The 16140-nt window shown below is 42.0% G+C and overlaps 1 protein-coding gene across 2 annotated transcripts in view; it reads left to right on the top strand.

The window, feature by feature from the left end:
• Positions 1–16140, top strand: part of rnf20 (ring finger protein 20, E3 ubiquitin protein ligase) — a 55182-nt gene that overhangs the window by 1924 nt on the left and 37118 nt on the right. For both annotated transcript variants that reach the window (XM_080416803.1, XM_080416804.1), the window contains exons 2-7: positions 1208–1425; positions 4146–4214; positions 4361–4459; positions 11987–12134; positions 13723–13908; positions 15104–15219. In XM_080416803.1, the coding sequence (XP_080272929.1) occupies positions 1219–1425; positions 4146–4214; positions 4361–4459; positions 11987–12134; positions 13723–13908; positions 15104–15219 (825 nt within the window). In that variant the 5' untranslated portion in view covers positions 1208–1218. The remainder of the gene's footprint in view (positions 1–1207; positions 1426–4145; positions 4215–4360; positions 4460–11986; positions 12135–13722; positions 13909–15103; positions 15220–16140) is intronic.

Below are 16140 nucleotides of genomic sequence, written 5' to 3'. Positions count from 1 at the left end.
CTGTGTAACACCCCATCCGCACTGCCAGCGATGCGACGTGACGCGACGTGATGCGACGTGATGCGACGTGACGCGAAGCGAGCGGGCGATGAAATCTCATTAAAATACATGTTTTTGAATGAGACCGTCCTGACCTACCGCGAGCGACAACGAACCGTGCAACGACGTCGTCCACCCCTCCTATTTTGGCTCGCATGGTCGTCACTCACTATGCCCTAATTTTGCACGAAATGTTGAATTAAATTGTACTATTTTATATTCTATGCTTTATTTTTGCTACACTTGCCTATCTTTGGGCATTGTACATAGGAGTAAGAGACACATTATTATTGCGCTGAATGATTGTTTTATAGGCCTGGAAATTGGACTAAATATTCTGGAAAAGTTTTGGAAAAGTTTTGGAAATTCGTTGCTAAAAATGTGTGGGGACCCTGTAAAAAGTTTACTTTCCAGAAAAGCCTCAAACATCTGTAGGTGTCTGGGACCATAGATATATATAAAGGCTAGATGACTCACCCGCGCTGCTGGCCAATGGAGTACGACGTTGCCACATGGCGGCCATCTTGAAACAGTCATTCATAACATTATGTCTATGGTGCATATACTTTAAAATAACCATAGCGTGCTCAATTTTCATCCGATTTTCAAACGGTTTGGTGTGTTGTAAACACCAAAGATGTAGTTATGACACTGCATACTTATGATTATATATATAAAAAAAACATGATTATAATTATAAGTATGCAGTGTCATAACTACATCTTTGGTGTTTACAACACACCAAACCGTTTGAAAATCTGATGAAGATTGAGCACGCTATGGTTATTTCAAAGTATATGCACCATAGACATAATGTTATGAATGACTGTTTCAAGATGGCCGCGGTTGAGCTACGCTTGCGCCGTCCCCTTGAGCCATCTAGCCTTTATATATATCTATGTCTGGGACTACCTTTACTTCATGGATACCATGTGGAGAAAAAGGTGATCTTCACTGCATCTGGACGGACTCTACCTCTGTGCCAGGAGCCACTACAGCAGAGTTATCATGGAGAGTGAGGTTCCAAAGGGGCTAGTGTGATACATGACTAAAATGGTAGTGTGTGTGTGTGTGTGTGTGTGTGTGTGTGTGTGTGTGTGTGTGTGTGTGTGTGTGTGTGTGTGTGTGTGTGTGTGTGTGTGTGTGTGTGTGTGTGTGTGCGTTCCAGGGGTCTTGAGGATGTCGGGACAGAAGCGCCCATGTGACCCCAGTGGCCCCTCCTCCTCCTCTTCATCCTCCTCCTCGTCATCGGTGGGGCCTCCGGAGAAGCAGCCGCGCCGGGGTCCCGAGAGGGAGGGGTCAGAGGACGGGGGGGGTCCCGGGGCCAGCGGGGGCGGGGCCACCGCCGTGGAGACCGTCATCAAACTGGGGGGCGTGTCCAACTTGGTGAGTGTTGATGATTGGTCACGTCGTCATCGTACAGTAATCTGTCGTTTAGTGTTTGTGTTTGTAAAGTGATGATCCTTTACACCTGATTTAACCCATTAGGACCAGGAACACATCTGTGTCATTTTAAGATGTATTTTTCTATTAACCCATTAAGACCTGAGAAGATTCTAGAAATGTCTTCTAAATCCTAAAAAAAATTTGGAAAAAAAAAAAAAAAAAATTCCTCGATTTTTCAAAAATAGCAGATCTACAAGCTCATAGCGCGGCACTCGGTGCCGCGCTATGAGCTTGTATATCTGCTATTTTTGAATAGCCAAAGACATCTAAAGTGACACAGATGCGTTCCAGGTATCAATGGGTTAAAAAAAACCGAGTGCCGCGCTATGAGCAGATCTACACCTGCTGAGAGCTGTGTTCCAGTCACAGGTGTGTGACAGGGTGTGAGGCGAGCATGGGTCTTTGTGGCAACTTTGTTGAGTTTGTGTTGATGCTCCAAGCAGCAACAAGGGGTGTAAGGGGCGGCCATAGCTGAGTGGTTAGTGAGCCCGCCTAGGGAGGGAGCCAGAGGCCCTGGTTGCCCCAGGTACGATTCCAGGCCAGGCCAGCATATGTGTCGATGAAATGAAATTTGTCCCTGAGCAAGACTCTTAACCCCTAATTGCTCACAGGTTCTCATTGGAAAAAAGACCGTAAGGACTTTCATGAATGTCCTGTTAAAAAGAATTATCCTTATTATCCTAACACTGCCCCCCCATGGAAAGATGCCACGTTTGTCCCTTCAGGATAAGGCCTGTGCAACAGGGCAAGTGAAGCTGTTGTTCTTGGGTTGTTGTCTTCCTTTGTCTTCACCAGTCTCACAGAACTTGAGTTAGTAAATGGTACCAGGGCTGACACCACATAATGTTGTCACTCTTCATAACAGAGCACCATAGCACAGGCCTTATCCTGAAGGGACAAACGTGGCATCTTTCCATGGAGGCCAGTGTTACTGCTTAGAGAGAGGACTCACAAAGTGCTTCACATACAGAGAGATTCAAAACAAAACAAGGTATTAAAGCAGGTAGAACAGAAGAAGCTCTACAATTCATCTCAATTAGGACAGCAAATAACACAAAGGTGTAAATAACATCATGTAACATGTGTAAAAGCTTGTTGAAATAGCAGCGTTTTAAGGTTGTTCTTAAACATGTCCACAGAGGCTGTAGTTCTCCAGACATGTGGAAGAGCGTTCTAAAGCCTGGGAGCTACAGCCTGAAAGGCTCTGTCTCCTTTAGTTCTTAGATTAGTGTGTGAACTGTTACCAGACCCTGTTCAGCAGACCTTAGGGCCCTCCCTGGTACATAACGTGGGACCAGGTCGGTTAGGTATTCTGGGGCCTGACCATGCAGAGCTCTATAGGTGACTCACCAGGACCTTGAAGTAAACAGGAAGCCAGTGTAAAGAGGTCAGGAGGACTGGGGTGATGTGGCACCTTCTGGCAGCAGCATTCTGAATTAGCTGGAGGCGTTCCATGGTTGATTTATTGAGGCAGGAGAAAAGTGAATGGCAATAATCCAAGCGTGAGGAGACTAAGGCATGGATGGTCATCTCCATGCTCAGGTGTCAGTCACCTGAGCATGGTCGCTCAAAACAAGAGTGATTACCAATAGAAGCAAATTGCGAGATCAAATGATTACTTCATACTTATTTTATTCTACAGCCACTAAAGCTGTAATGGTTTAGATACAAGCCCAGACTTATCAGGAGAACAGAGACGCATCACTCCATGATGTGTTCATTGAGCTGTGATGGAAGTTTGAATAATCTTTACCTCGTAATGAAACGGGAAATTATAATGAAAACAATCTATTTGTTGTTTGTTTAAATCAAATGAAGGTACTGTAGGGAGTGTAGGCTACCAGAGAAATGTCACAATTGAGGTAGTTTTACCGTGAGGGACAACAATCCAGACATAGCTTTTACATGGCTGTTTGGGTGGAGTCTGGATGTAAACGGTCTGCTATCATCACTACCAGATGAATCACACGTTTCAGCTTTGACCTGGTATCATTTAGAATCAATTAAAGTGACGTGTGATGATTAAATGGCCATTCAATCCGGGAACGCATCTGTGTCATTTTTATTTCTTTGGCTATTCAAAAATAGCAGATCTACAAGCTCATAGTGCAGCACCGAGTGCCGCGTTATGAGCTTATATATCTGCTATTTTAGAATCTTGAAAATGTATGCAAACATTTTTAACTCAAATCTTTGCTTCTGTGGGGGGGAGGGGGTCCCTGGAACAAAACATTTTTAGATTGGGGTCCGCGGGCCAAATACATATCTAAAAATGTATGTTGCTATATCAGTGGTGCTGCAACTTTTTCATGTCAAGGACCCCCAACATGATATGTATTTGGCCACAGACCCCCATCTCAAAATATGTTGTTCCAGGGACCCCCAGAAGCACATATTGGAGTTAAAAAGTTTCACTTTGAAACATACATATGTATTTAAAGATTTGCACAAATCTTCCACTATTAAAAAAAAAAAATCTGATCTGCAAGCTCATAGTTAAACTATGAGCTTGTAGATCTGCTATTTTTGAGTAGCCAAAGAAATAAAAAAATGCAGAGATGTGTTCCCGGTCTTAATTGGTTAATGTGTGTGCCTGCTGTGCCGCGTGGCAAACACAGCTGATCTACAAGCTCTCATTCATCATGTGTTGATCTCTACAGGAGGAGCAGGATGTCAAAGCTCTGCAGGCCAAGAACAGAAAGCTGGGAGAAGCTCTGGACCAAAGACAGGTGAGTGAATGGACATTCATTCTACAAGCTCACTTGAGATCTTGTAGATCTGCTATTTCACTATTGGTTGAGGACAAAGTACATACTGTAGGGCTTATGTGGTTTTATTGTTTGTTTGAGGTGTTTTTCTTGTTTCTTGTCATCAGGTCATTGAGGATGAGCTGAGAGAGAGAATAGAGAGACTGGAGACACGACAGGCCACTGATGATGCCAGCCTGCTGATCCTCAATAGATACTGGAACCAGGTACACACACACACACACACACACACACACACACACACACACACACACACACACACACGCACACACACACACACGCACACGCACACTCACACACACACACACTCTCTTAGTCTCAGTGGATCAGGATGTAGAGTGTTTGATCCCCGGCTCCCAAGGAGAACTTAAGAGAAAATCTGTTTCCATGAGGACAGACTCAGACATGCAAACGTGTTGCTTTTTGGTGAGAATCGCCGTTTTCAACCCAAATTTGTGTGAATCATGCAGATCAGAGGAGAACATGTTTTAGGGAGGGGGGGGGGGGGGTCGTGTTGATTGTAAAGGCTGTGTTGGTTTATCGCTCGTGCAATTCACAAGAAAAAGACGGATGTTGTGTCCGACCTGCGTTGCTCATCATGATACTGTACGTGATGATAATCAGTGTGAGTCTTGTTTTGAAATCCTGTTTCAGGAAGTCAAACGTTCCTGTCTGTCTGTCATGAGGAGATTAGGGAAGATGACGTTATGAATGACAAATGCACGGATATTAAGTTTGTGTGACTCGCTCCGTTAAACGTTTTAACAACACTGTGGACGATTAATACGGGTCTTTAGACCATCCGTTGTAGTGGTGGTGAGTGGGTCGTTTCTTACGTTGTGTCTGTCTGTGTGCGCTCTACGAATTCATATACTTCTATCTCTCTTCTCCTCTGCGCGTTTGTGTGTGCCTTTGTGCGTTTATGTGCATGTGTGTGTGTGTGTGTGTGTGTGTGTGCTCCCTCCACATGGAGGAGGGGTTAGATGTCAGTGATGTCTCTTGTAGTAGGGGGTACTAAGCACAAAAAATGGCCAAATCGTTACGCGGCGGATAAAAGCATGAAATTTGATACAGATGTCCCTTGGGTCATCCTAAAACATCCTAGAAGGGGTGCCCAAAAAAATCTTAAACAGGAAGTGAGTTATGGACAAAATTCAAAATGGACACCTAAACTGTTGACCGTTGACTCAAAAGACACCAAAATAATCTCCAAAAAGCATAAAATTTGGCACATATGTCCCTTGGGTCATCCTAAGACATCCTAGAAGGGGTGCCCAAAGGAATCTGAAACAGGAAGTGAGTTATGGACTAAATTGAAAATGGCCGCCTAGTGTTGTCGATTGACTCAAAAGACAACTAAAGAATCTCATAAAAGCATACAATTTGGCACACATGTCCTTTTGGTCATCCTAAGACATCCTAGAAGGGGTGCCCAAAAAAATCTTAAGCAGGAACTGAGTTATTGACAAAATTGAAAATGGCCGCCTACAGTGTTATCCATTGACTCAAAAGACAACTAAATAATCTCATAAAAGCATACAATTTGGCATACATGTCCCTTGGGTCATCCCAAGACATCCCAGAAGGGGTGCCCAGAAAAATCTTAAACAGGAAGTGAGTCATTGACAAAATTGAAAATGACCGTCTACAGTGTTGTCGATTGACTCAAAAGACAACTAAAGAATCTCATAAAAGCATACAATTTGGCATACATGTCCCTTGGGTCATCCTAAGACATCCTAGAAGGGGTGCCTGAAATGATCTGAAACAGGAAGTGAGTTATTGACTAAATTGAAAATGGCCGTGCCCGTGTACAGTGTTGACAGATGATGCAAAAGACACTCATAAAAAATAATCTCATATAAAAGCATGAAATTTGGTACAAATGTCCCTTGGGTGATCTGAATGCATCCTAAGGGGTGCCAAAAAAAGTTTTAATAGTCTCTCAATGGAAAACACTCCTCCCACACGGGCTGCACTGCTACAATATTCAAATCGAGCAGCCAATCTGGCATTTGGTCCAGAAGCCTGAAAGCTATGTAATCTCTACCATCTCCTGACAAATATGGATGGATTAAAGTCGCTGATTCGTGGACACCTTTATGGACACTCTTGCCAGAGGCTGCTTAAGTTTGTAGAGAACTCAAGTGTGGCTGCAAAGCTGAGCCCTTCTGTTCGAGAAAGTGTAGATGCCGGGATGCTGGGTTACCTTGCAGAGCATTATGCCAATGTGCTGGTAATTGCGAAATGGCACACATGAATACATGTAGTTACTAAACACTAATCACAAAAAAACAGTAATGATCAAGAAGAAAATACATGAGAAGATAGAGTGTAAAACAAGCAAGAAGATGTAGAGTGCAAAATAAATAAGATGCAGAGAGTAAAATAAGAATATGCAGAGTAAGATAAGATACAGAGTAAAATAAATAAGAATATGCAGAGAGTTAGATAAATAAAGAAGATTCAAAGAGTACAATAAAAAAAGAATGCAGAAAGTAAAATGAATAAGTGATGTAGAAATGAAAACAGAAGGTAGACTACAAAATACGGCAGGTTATGCACTGCATAACCTGTCGTATTGAGTCTGCATAATATGCAGACTGCCATGGTCAACTGTTTAAACAGCCATTTAGAATTTCTTCAACATGGTCCCTTCCTAAAAAGTTTAATAAACAAGCAAATAAATAACCTCTTCTAGGATATATTAAGAAGCACTCAATGTACGTACCAAATTATACACTTTTATGACGTCCCTTTATGTTTTCTTTTGTGTCAACTGCTTTAGGCGGTCACTTCCTGTTTAAAACCTTTTTGGGCACCCCTTGTAGGATGCGTTCAGATCACCCAAGGGACATTTGTACCACATTTCATGCTTTTATGAGATTCTTTAGGTATCTTGCATCATCTTTCAACACTGTAGGCGGCCATTTTCAATTTAGTCAATAACTCACTTCCTGTTTCAGATTATTTTTGGCACCCCTTCTAGGATGTGTTAGGATGACCCAAGGGACATATGTGCCAAATTGTATGCTTTTTGGAGATTCTATAGGCTTTTTGAGTCAATCGCCAGCACTGTAGGCGGCCATTTTCAATTTAGTCAATAACTCACTTCCTGTTGAAGACTTTTTTGGGCACCCCTTCTAGGATGTCTTAGGATGACCCAAGGGACATGTGTGACACATTTTATACTTTTTGGAGATTCTTTAGTTGTCTTTTGAGTCAATCGACAACACTAGGCGGCCATTTTCAATTTGGTCAATAACTCACTTCCTGTTTCAGATTTTTTTGGGCACCCCTTCTAGGATGTCTTAGGATGACCCAAGGGACATGTGTGCCACATTTTATGCTTTTTGGAGATTCTTTTGGTGTCTTTTGAGTCAACGGTCAACAGTTTAGGTGGCCATTTTGGATTTTGTCCATAACTCACTTCCCGTTTAAGATTTTTTTGGGCACCCCTTCTAGGATGTTTTAGGATGACCCAAGGGACATCTGTATCAAATTTCATGCTTTTATCCGCCGCGTAACGATTTTTCACTTAGTACCCCCTACTATTGAAGGTATCTTTGCTCATCTGTATTCTTTGATTTTGAAATGGTGTAGATCAGGGCTCTTCAGCGTTGTTCAGCCATAGGGATAATAGGGTTCAAGTGGTTAATGTAAAAAAAATAAAAATCCAATAACACAAAGATTTGGCGACCCCCCCCCCCTGTAGTAATTCTGAGGACCCCCTAGGGGTCCCGGACCCCCTGTTGAAGACCCTTGGTGTAGATGTAATGTTCCAGGGATAATCAGTGGGGAGCAGGTCATTATTGAGAAATAACCCCCGACAGGGTGATTATTAGACCCAGACGCTTATTCTGCTTATTATACGGCTACTTAACAAAGAAATTAATAAATGGACTCTTCTAAAGGTCTGCAGCTTGTCCTTGTAGCTTGTCACGTTGTTTCTTGGACAAAGTACTCGTCTCTCCCCACGTCGGCGTCTCCGGGGCTTGAACCACAGTGACGGGGAATCCTCTCTATGTGTAATTGTCCAGATTAACTCCACGATCTTGCCACGTAAATCCTTTCTTTTGCCACGCCATTCAGAGCACTGCTTCTTTAGATTTGAAACTTAAAGAATTTGGCTAAAATGTATGTTGGTTTTGCCTCTGCCGGTGTCTTTAGGTCAGAGGGAACCATGTGATCTCTGGATCTGTAAAGGCTCTCTGTGTGTGTCTGGCAACTCCAAACCATCCTGTAGTAGTTTTTACACACATTTGTTCATCGATGTGGATGTGGAGTGGTTTTCCGCCCTCTCTGGAACCCCATATATTTTGATATTTTCACTCTCTTGGTCGGTCATTTTAGCTTTAGCATTTCTGACGTGACATCCTGTGTTCTGGATTCTTTCCTCCGCCTTTGTAATTACGTTTAAATAGATAAACGTTTAAATAAACAATTTAGCAATTTTGTTTATAGAGGTGCTGCGATCAAGGTTTTTCCGATCCGATCCGATTCCGATCAGGCAGCATCAAAACAGATCCGATCCGATTAATTCCGATCCGATATGGCACATTTTATTGACCTTTATTTATTCAGGGTAGTCCGTTGAGAGCAAGCTCTCTTTTGCGAGGACGCCCTGAGTACAACACAGATACAGTATATACAATAGAAAACAATAAACAGTGAAGTAAGATATAGTATAGAAGAACATGAAAGAAAATAATAATAATAATAATGAGAATAATAATAATACAGAGAATATAGAGAATACACATGATATAATATCACAATGGATGTGCAAAACAGGTACATTCTTTGTGATACCTCGTTGAGAAGAACCTTAAAAGACTCTATGGAGATTAGTCTATTCAGTTTCAGAGAGACCTGGAGTTTGTTCCATTTGTCAGGGCCATAAAATGAAAAAGCAGATTTTCCTTGTTCGCTATTCATTCTGGGAATTTTAAGAGAAATATAAGCTTGTGAGCGTGTGCGGTATCCCGAAGGATTGGTATTTAAAAAAGAAGATAAGTACAATGGGAGCTTGCCACACAGGGCCTTATAAACAAATAAAACACAATGTTGTTCTCTACGAATGGTGAGAGAAGACCAACCTAGGTTTTCGTATAAAGTACAGTGATGAGTATAAAAACCATCACCGGTGATGAAGCGTAGTGCACTATGGTATCGAGAGGTTTTAGTATGGATATTGAGGTATGCATGTACAGCACATCTCCATAGTCAAACACAGGCATAACTACAGCTTGAACAATCATCCTTCTGTTAGAGAGGGAGAAGCAAGCCTTATTTCTATCAAGGAAACCAATTTTTCCCCTTAGCTTTCTTATTAGCTGTTCAACATGAATTTTATAAGTAAGCTTCGCGTCTAGCCAAATGCCGAGGTATTTGTATGAAGTAACAAACTCAATTTGTTCACCGTCAAGAGTATGTATGCCTAAAGAGGCATTTGTATTTAAAGCTCTTGTGAACAGCATACATTTAGTTTTTTTTTGAATTTAAGACCAGCTTGAGTTTTACTAGAGCTAATTGGAACCTGTTAAAAGCGGACTGGGGGGTAGCTATGGCTAGGTCGGTTGAGGGGGCAATACTGTATAGAATTGTGTCATCCGCGTAGTAATGGACGTCGCATTGCGAGGTCGGAATGATCATATTATTTATGTAAATAGAAAATAAGAGAGGACCCAGTATGGATCCTTGGGGGACACCTTTGTCGACTCGATTACCAGGAAAGCTGAGCTGGAACCATCAGCGACAACTCTCTGTGTTCTTCCTGAGAGGTAGTTTGAGAACCAGCGTGTTGAAAGTGCATTTAAACCGATTTGTGAAAGTATTTGTATTAAAATTGAGTGGTCTACCGTGTCGAATGCCTTAGATAAGTCAATAAACATGGCTGCACAGTGACGGTGCTTGTCCAGGCCAGTTACTATGTTATTTATGACTAGGGTTGTGGCTGATATAGTACTATGACCTGGTCTAAAACCGGACTGCTGGGGTTGCAGTATATTGTGTATATCCAAAAATGATCGCAATTGAGAGCTAACCAGGGATTCGAGGACCTTGGCTAGACAACATAAAATCGATATTGGGCGATAATTATTTAAAGTATGAACAGGAGGAGTAGTTATAGGGGATATATTTATATGAATATGCCTGAGATTACTCACTATTGCCCTGTTAGGCCTAGAGGGCTGACGGGGCGGGCGCCAAGAGCGCGGGGATATAGAGCATTAATATTACAGATAACAGAGGTAGAAATGTCACTGAGTAGTTCATTGTGAGCTGAAGGTGGATCAGCCGCGATGTAGTCGTCCAGCCACAAGGGAGCAGGTGCAGGACTGGAGTGGTGAGATGAGGTGGAACGAAATGTGAGATGACCGGAAGTAGCTGTGTGGTCGGACGGAATAGTGTGGGGGGACAACAACAGTCAAGCATGGAAATCCAATGTATGCTGCGTGTGAAATGATAGTGATTTATTTCCTAATGTGCTCGGGTGTAGGCCATCCCGGCTGTAAAAGGCTGGACGAGCCCAAAACAAATGGAAATTAATAATAAATAGTGTCTATACCATTGGTTCTCAAAGTGGGGTCTGGGGACCCCCAGGGGTACTTGAGGGGGTTCCAGGGGGTCCCCAGCTAAATGATGGATAGAAACCAAATGGACCCTTATGGGTCTGTAACTCTGAGAGTGTACAAATGGAACCAAATGGACCCGTTAGGGTCCATTTGGTTCCATTTGTACACTCTCAGAGTTAAATTAACATTGATTTTACAATTTAAATTGGGGTCCCAGAGATAGAAATGCCATTAACACATTCCATGCCAGAGTTTAATATCATATGTACTCACCAGAGCAAATTTTTTGTTTTCACTTCGCACAGACCTCGCTAAATACCTTAACCCATTAAGTGCCAGAGGTATTTTCTGCACTTTTTTTTATTACTGATTTTATGTTAAAACTAAATGTTAAAAAAGGATTGATCAAGTGATTGTGAGTGAGTGGAGTACTGGAATGGAGTGTTTTGATCAGAGCGTTTGATCGACATTTGATCACTGCGATTCGATCCGATCTCTATCTGTTTATGTGGGTTTCTGTTCATTTCTTATCGGGAGTGCCTTCACTATGCTGTCATCCTGCTGGAACCCTGGGAAATAACATGTTCTATTAACATTGTGAACATTATGAGTCAATGAGTTCATATCTTTAGTTACTGGACAACTATAGCTTAACACTGTGGTGGCCCCGCCCCCTAAAATGAGTTGTTTTTGGACCCCCCAAAAATGTTCATCGGGCCTTTCACCGTTTACACCCCACGTCTGTTTGCATGCCTGCAGATTGAACATGACTTTATACTTGATATTTAACCACTTGAACCCCAGCATCCCTGTGCTGGGGGGGAACATTCACCAAAAAATAGCCAATCTACAAGCTCACAACGCATCACAACGTGAGCTTGTAGATCTGCTATTTTTGGCTTAGAGATTTTGGTATAGATTGAAAATAGAACGCGCCAAGTACAGTGCAACTGGGCTATAGGACCTGTGGTTAAACTGAGGTGATGGTGATGAAATCACCTCTGGACTTGTGTCACGGCACCTTAGGGTGCCACGGCCCCCACCGTGAGAAACCCTGCTCATTAAAAAACATGTATATTTGCATCTGCATAAATATGAAATGTGACTCATCTCTTTGTCTCTTTGTCTCTTTGTCTCTTTGTCTCGTGCTTCCAGTTCGACGACAACGTGAAGCTGATTGGCAGACGATACGACCAATCAGGGAGCGAAGCGGAGAAGTCTCCTCCCCTGGAGGGGCGGAGCCTGAAGCCAGACACCCCGGAGCCCGACGGAGACTCCAACCAGGAGAGAGTCAAGGACAGAGGTAGTTCATTCATTAAACTATAAACTACAACCAGGACAGAGGTAGTTCATTCATTAAACTATAAACTACAACCAGGACAGAGGTAGTTCATTCATTAAACTATAAACTACAACCAGGACAGAGGTAGTTCATTCATTAAACTATAAACTACAACCAGGACAGAGGTAGTTCATTCATTAAACTATAAACTACAACCAGGACAGAGGTAGTTTATTCATTAAACTATAAACTACAACCAGGACAGAGGTAGTTCATTCATTAAACTATAAACTACAACCAGGAGAGAGTCAAGGACAGAGGTAGTTCATTCATTAAACTATAAACTACAACCAGGACAGAGGTAGTTTATTCATTAAACTATAAACTACAACCAGGACAGAGGTAGTTCATTCATTAAACTATAAACTACAACCAGGAGAGAGTCAAGGACAGAGGTAGTTCATTCATTAAACTATAAACTACAACAAGGAGAGAGGTAGTTCATTCATTAAACTATAAACTACAACAAGGAGAGAGGTAGTTCATTCATTAAACTATAAACTACAACCAGGACAGAGGTAGTTCATTCATTAAACTATAAACTACAACCAGGACAGAGGTAGTTCATTCATTAAACTATAAACTACAACCAGGACAGAGGTAGTTCATTCATTAAACTATAAACTACAACCAGGACAGAGGTAGTTCATTCATTAAACTATAAACTACAACCAGGAGAGAGTCAAGGACAGAGGTAGTTCAGATATAAATTATTACATCATAAAAGATACATTAACCACCTCAGCCCTATTTTATACCTAGGCTATTTAAAAATAGACGATCTACAAGCTCACAAAGTGTCGCATCGCGGCGTGTTGTGAGCTTGTAGATCGCTTGTAGATTTCAAATATTTTAGTTATTTTACTTTAGCTGCTTTAAGTATATTTTGATGCCAATACTTTTGTACTTTTACTCAGGTAACATTTATTTATATTGTGGTATTGATACTTTTACTTAACACATTGGGTGCCAGAGGTTTATTAAAATATTGTACGTTCAGTGCCTGCTATTCTTCCATCCACTTCCGTTGATACGTTTCGTGCTGTAGAAGCCCCGTCGAGGACGTGCATGTAAACAAAGCGTGCGTGCGAGACGGCGGAGGGTCCCGACTAACGCCTGGAACAATAATATTTCTAACGCGATCCTCCATTGCAGAGTGATCACCGATCTAAAACGGCTCGCTTCCACCACGTTAAAAAGAAATGGAGATATTAAGCTTTTAGTCAAGGAGTTAACATTGGAGAGGCCGACCGGAAGGATTTTTGACATGGATCCACATCCGGCCTCTCCTTCTCAGAAACTCCTTGGATGATCCCAAAGTTTCGTTAGAGCGCCCCACGTGGGCCCCACGTGGGCCCCACGTGGGGCCCACGTATAAAAATAAAATTGGGTCAAAAACTGTCCGGACCGTTTTCGGCACACAATGTGTTAAGTAAAACATTTGAGTACTTTTTCCACCACTGGATTTTTCTATCCATTCACTGTGCTGAGACAGTGTTAACTGTGTGTGTGTGTGTGTGTGTGTGTGTGTGTGTGTGTGTGTGTGCAGGGCACCCAGGGGAGACGGCCACCTCCTTCCTGGCCATCCTGGCCAGCAGCAGCAGTGAGGAGATGGAGGCGGAGCTACAGGAGAGGGTGGAGTCCAGCCAGAAGCAGGCCAATCGCGTGATGGAAGTGTACGAGAGTCTGAAGAGCGCCGTGGAGCTGCTGAAGACCGACACGGACTCTGGAAGTGGTCAGTAGGACTGTTAAAGTTCACTGATTTCACTCATTTGGATTCCATAGAAGCAGTGGTTCTCCACCCAAACTTATATGTATTTGGCCGCGGACCCCCATCTCAAAATATGTTGTTCCAGGGACCCCCCAGAAGCAAAGATTTGAGTTAAGAATGTTCTCTTAAAAATATATATATTCAAAGATTTGCACAAATTTCCAATTTTTTCCCCAAAGTATAAAAGGTTGAAATTATTCTGATGCTTTATTAACACATTTTGCTGGGGACCCCCTGGACTTCAATGGAATCATTTTGCGCAGCGAAAATAGCCGATCTACAAGCTCTCAATGGGTTGGTAGCCGATCTACAAGCTCTCAATGGGTTGGTAGCCGATCTACAAGCTCTCAATGGGTTGGTAGCCGATCTACAAGCTCTCAATGGGTTGCAGACGCGTTATTATGGATCCCACTTCAGTTCTAGGCAAAACCTGCTGTGATTGGCCAGTAGTCGCTGTGATTGACAGTTCTCGTTTATGCAAATATGCCTAAACCTGACCTTAACCCTAACCTCAGTAAAACTATGCCTGGCAGGGAGCCAATCAGACGGGTAAGGCGGGTCTATATCCTAACGTTGGTGGGATTCATAATCACGCATCACGTCTGCATGGAGAAGAGATCCAGTGAACGAGTCATTTTATGCTTTGCTGCGCTCGGGTGGTACGCTCTGAAAATAGCAGATCTACAAGCTCACAACGCGTCGCAGCGCGACGCGTTGTGAGCTTGTTGCATTATGATGCCATCAAGGCACCGCCAACATACATTATAGTTGACTAAATCAACTGTAGATTTAGTCGACTAAAAGTAGACTAACAGTAAAACATTCCAGATGACTAAAATATGATTAAAACTAAATGGAATTTGATTCAAAAGACTAATGACTAAAACTGAATCACAATTTTCTGTCAAAATCAACACTAGCGCGTTGTGAGCTTGTAGATCTGCTGTTTTTGGTTGAATGTTCCCCTCAGAATAGAGATGCTGGGGTTCAAGTGGTTAAAGGTCAAGTTATTTTCAATCTGTCCTATAATGTAAACTCTGGTTGATCTCTCATGTTGTCCTGGTGACATACTGTATCTGTAGACCTCGTTTTTCACTGTTTCTGAAAATGTATTATTTTATCAAACAAAACAAAACAACAGAATGTCCCTTTATTTCAGAGGGATGTCTGTGGCAGAACGCCTCCCAGCTCAACACTCTGCTGACCAATGAGAACGAGCGACTGCGTCAGCTGAACGATGACCTGAAGCACAAGCACGGTCACATGACCAACGAGGTAATCAAGGTCACGTTTATTTTGTCCCAATTTGTGCGTGCTTACTCACGCACGCACGCACGCCTATTACCCCTTCTGGGGCTTAGGCCGTCTAGATTTGCTATTTTTGAATAGCCAAATAAATGTTAAAATGACACAGATGCGTTCCTGGTCTGAATGGGTTAATGAAGTATGTTTGGTGCTGTTCACGTCAGAGTGAATTATTCTAGATTTATATAGAACAATATCCTCAGAGCTTGATCGTTTTTCCTTTTTTTAAAGCATTCCATTCAATATAATTTAGGTCCAATCTTAAGGAGAATAGATCCAGTTTGTTTGTAAAATATATATGTTTTTACCATTACTGATTGTTACAAATATTTCTGTTATAGTGCTTGAAGTATGAACACTGTTATATCGCTGTTAGAGGGTTGATACATGTTGCAGACAAAATTTGAAAAGGTGTTTTTAATGAAGTAACTAACGAGGCTGAATGGCTTTCTAATGGGATAGCCTTTCATATTCATTATATTTATGTACATGACCATTTCATTTAGTTTCAGTTATAGTCAGTGAATGTAGCTTATACTGTAACAATCGGCCTTTACCTTGAAAGGATAACTATTAACTGAAAGGAATAACAACGGAATCGGCAGGTTTTTAACTTAAATTACTTTATATAAATTAGCCACAAAATAAACAATTGTCGAATTAAATGGTAAATAAATAATACAATTCTGACTTTAAAATAAACTTCTGTCCCTATGCTCTTTCCCTGATAAACAAAATAAATAAACCAACAGATCAACAAAACAATATTTCTTTCACGAGCCCCTTCCCACCCAAATCACAACTTCCCCCGTAAACAATAAACCAAGTTACAACGTCAGTCACTTATTCGGAGCGCTGCATGGACAGTCGCCTACTCGCTGGACAAACAAT

The sequence above is a fragment of the Gymnoscopelus braueri genome, assembly GCF_963280865.1.
Source record: "Gymnoscopelus braueri genome assembly, chromosome: 20".
Lineage (NCBI taxonomy): Eukaryota > Metazoa > Chordata > Actinopteri > Myctophiformes > Myctophidae > Gymnoscopelus > Gymnoscopelus braueri.
Note: the sequence above shows the minus strand (reverse complement) of the source record. Positions and strands in the feature narration are given on the sequence as shown.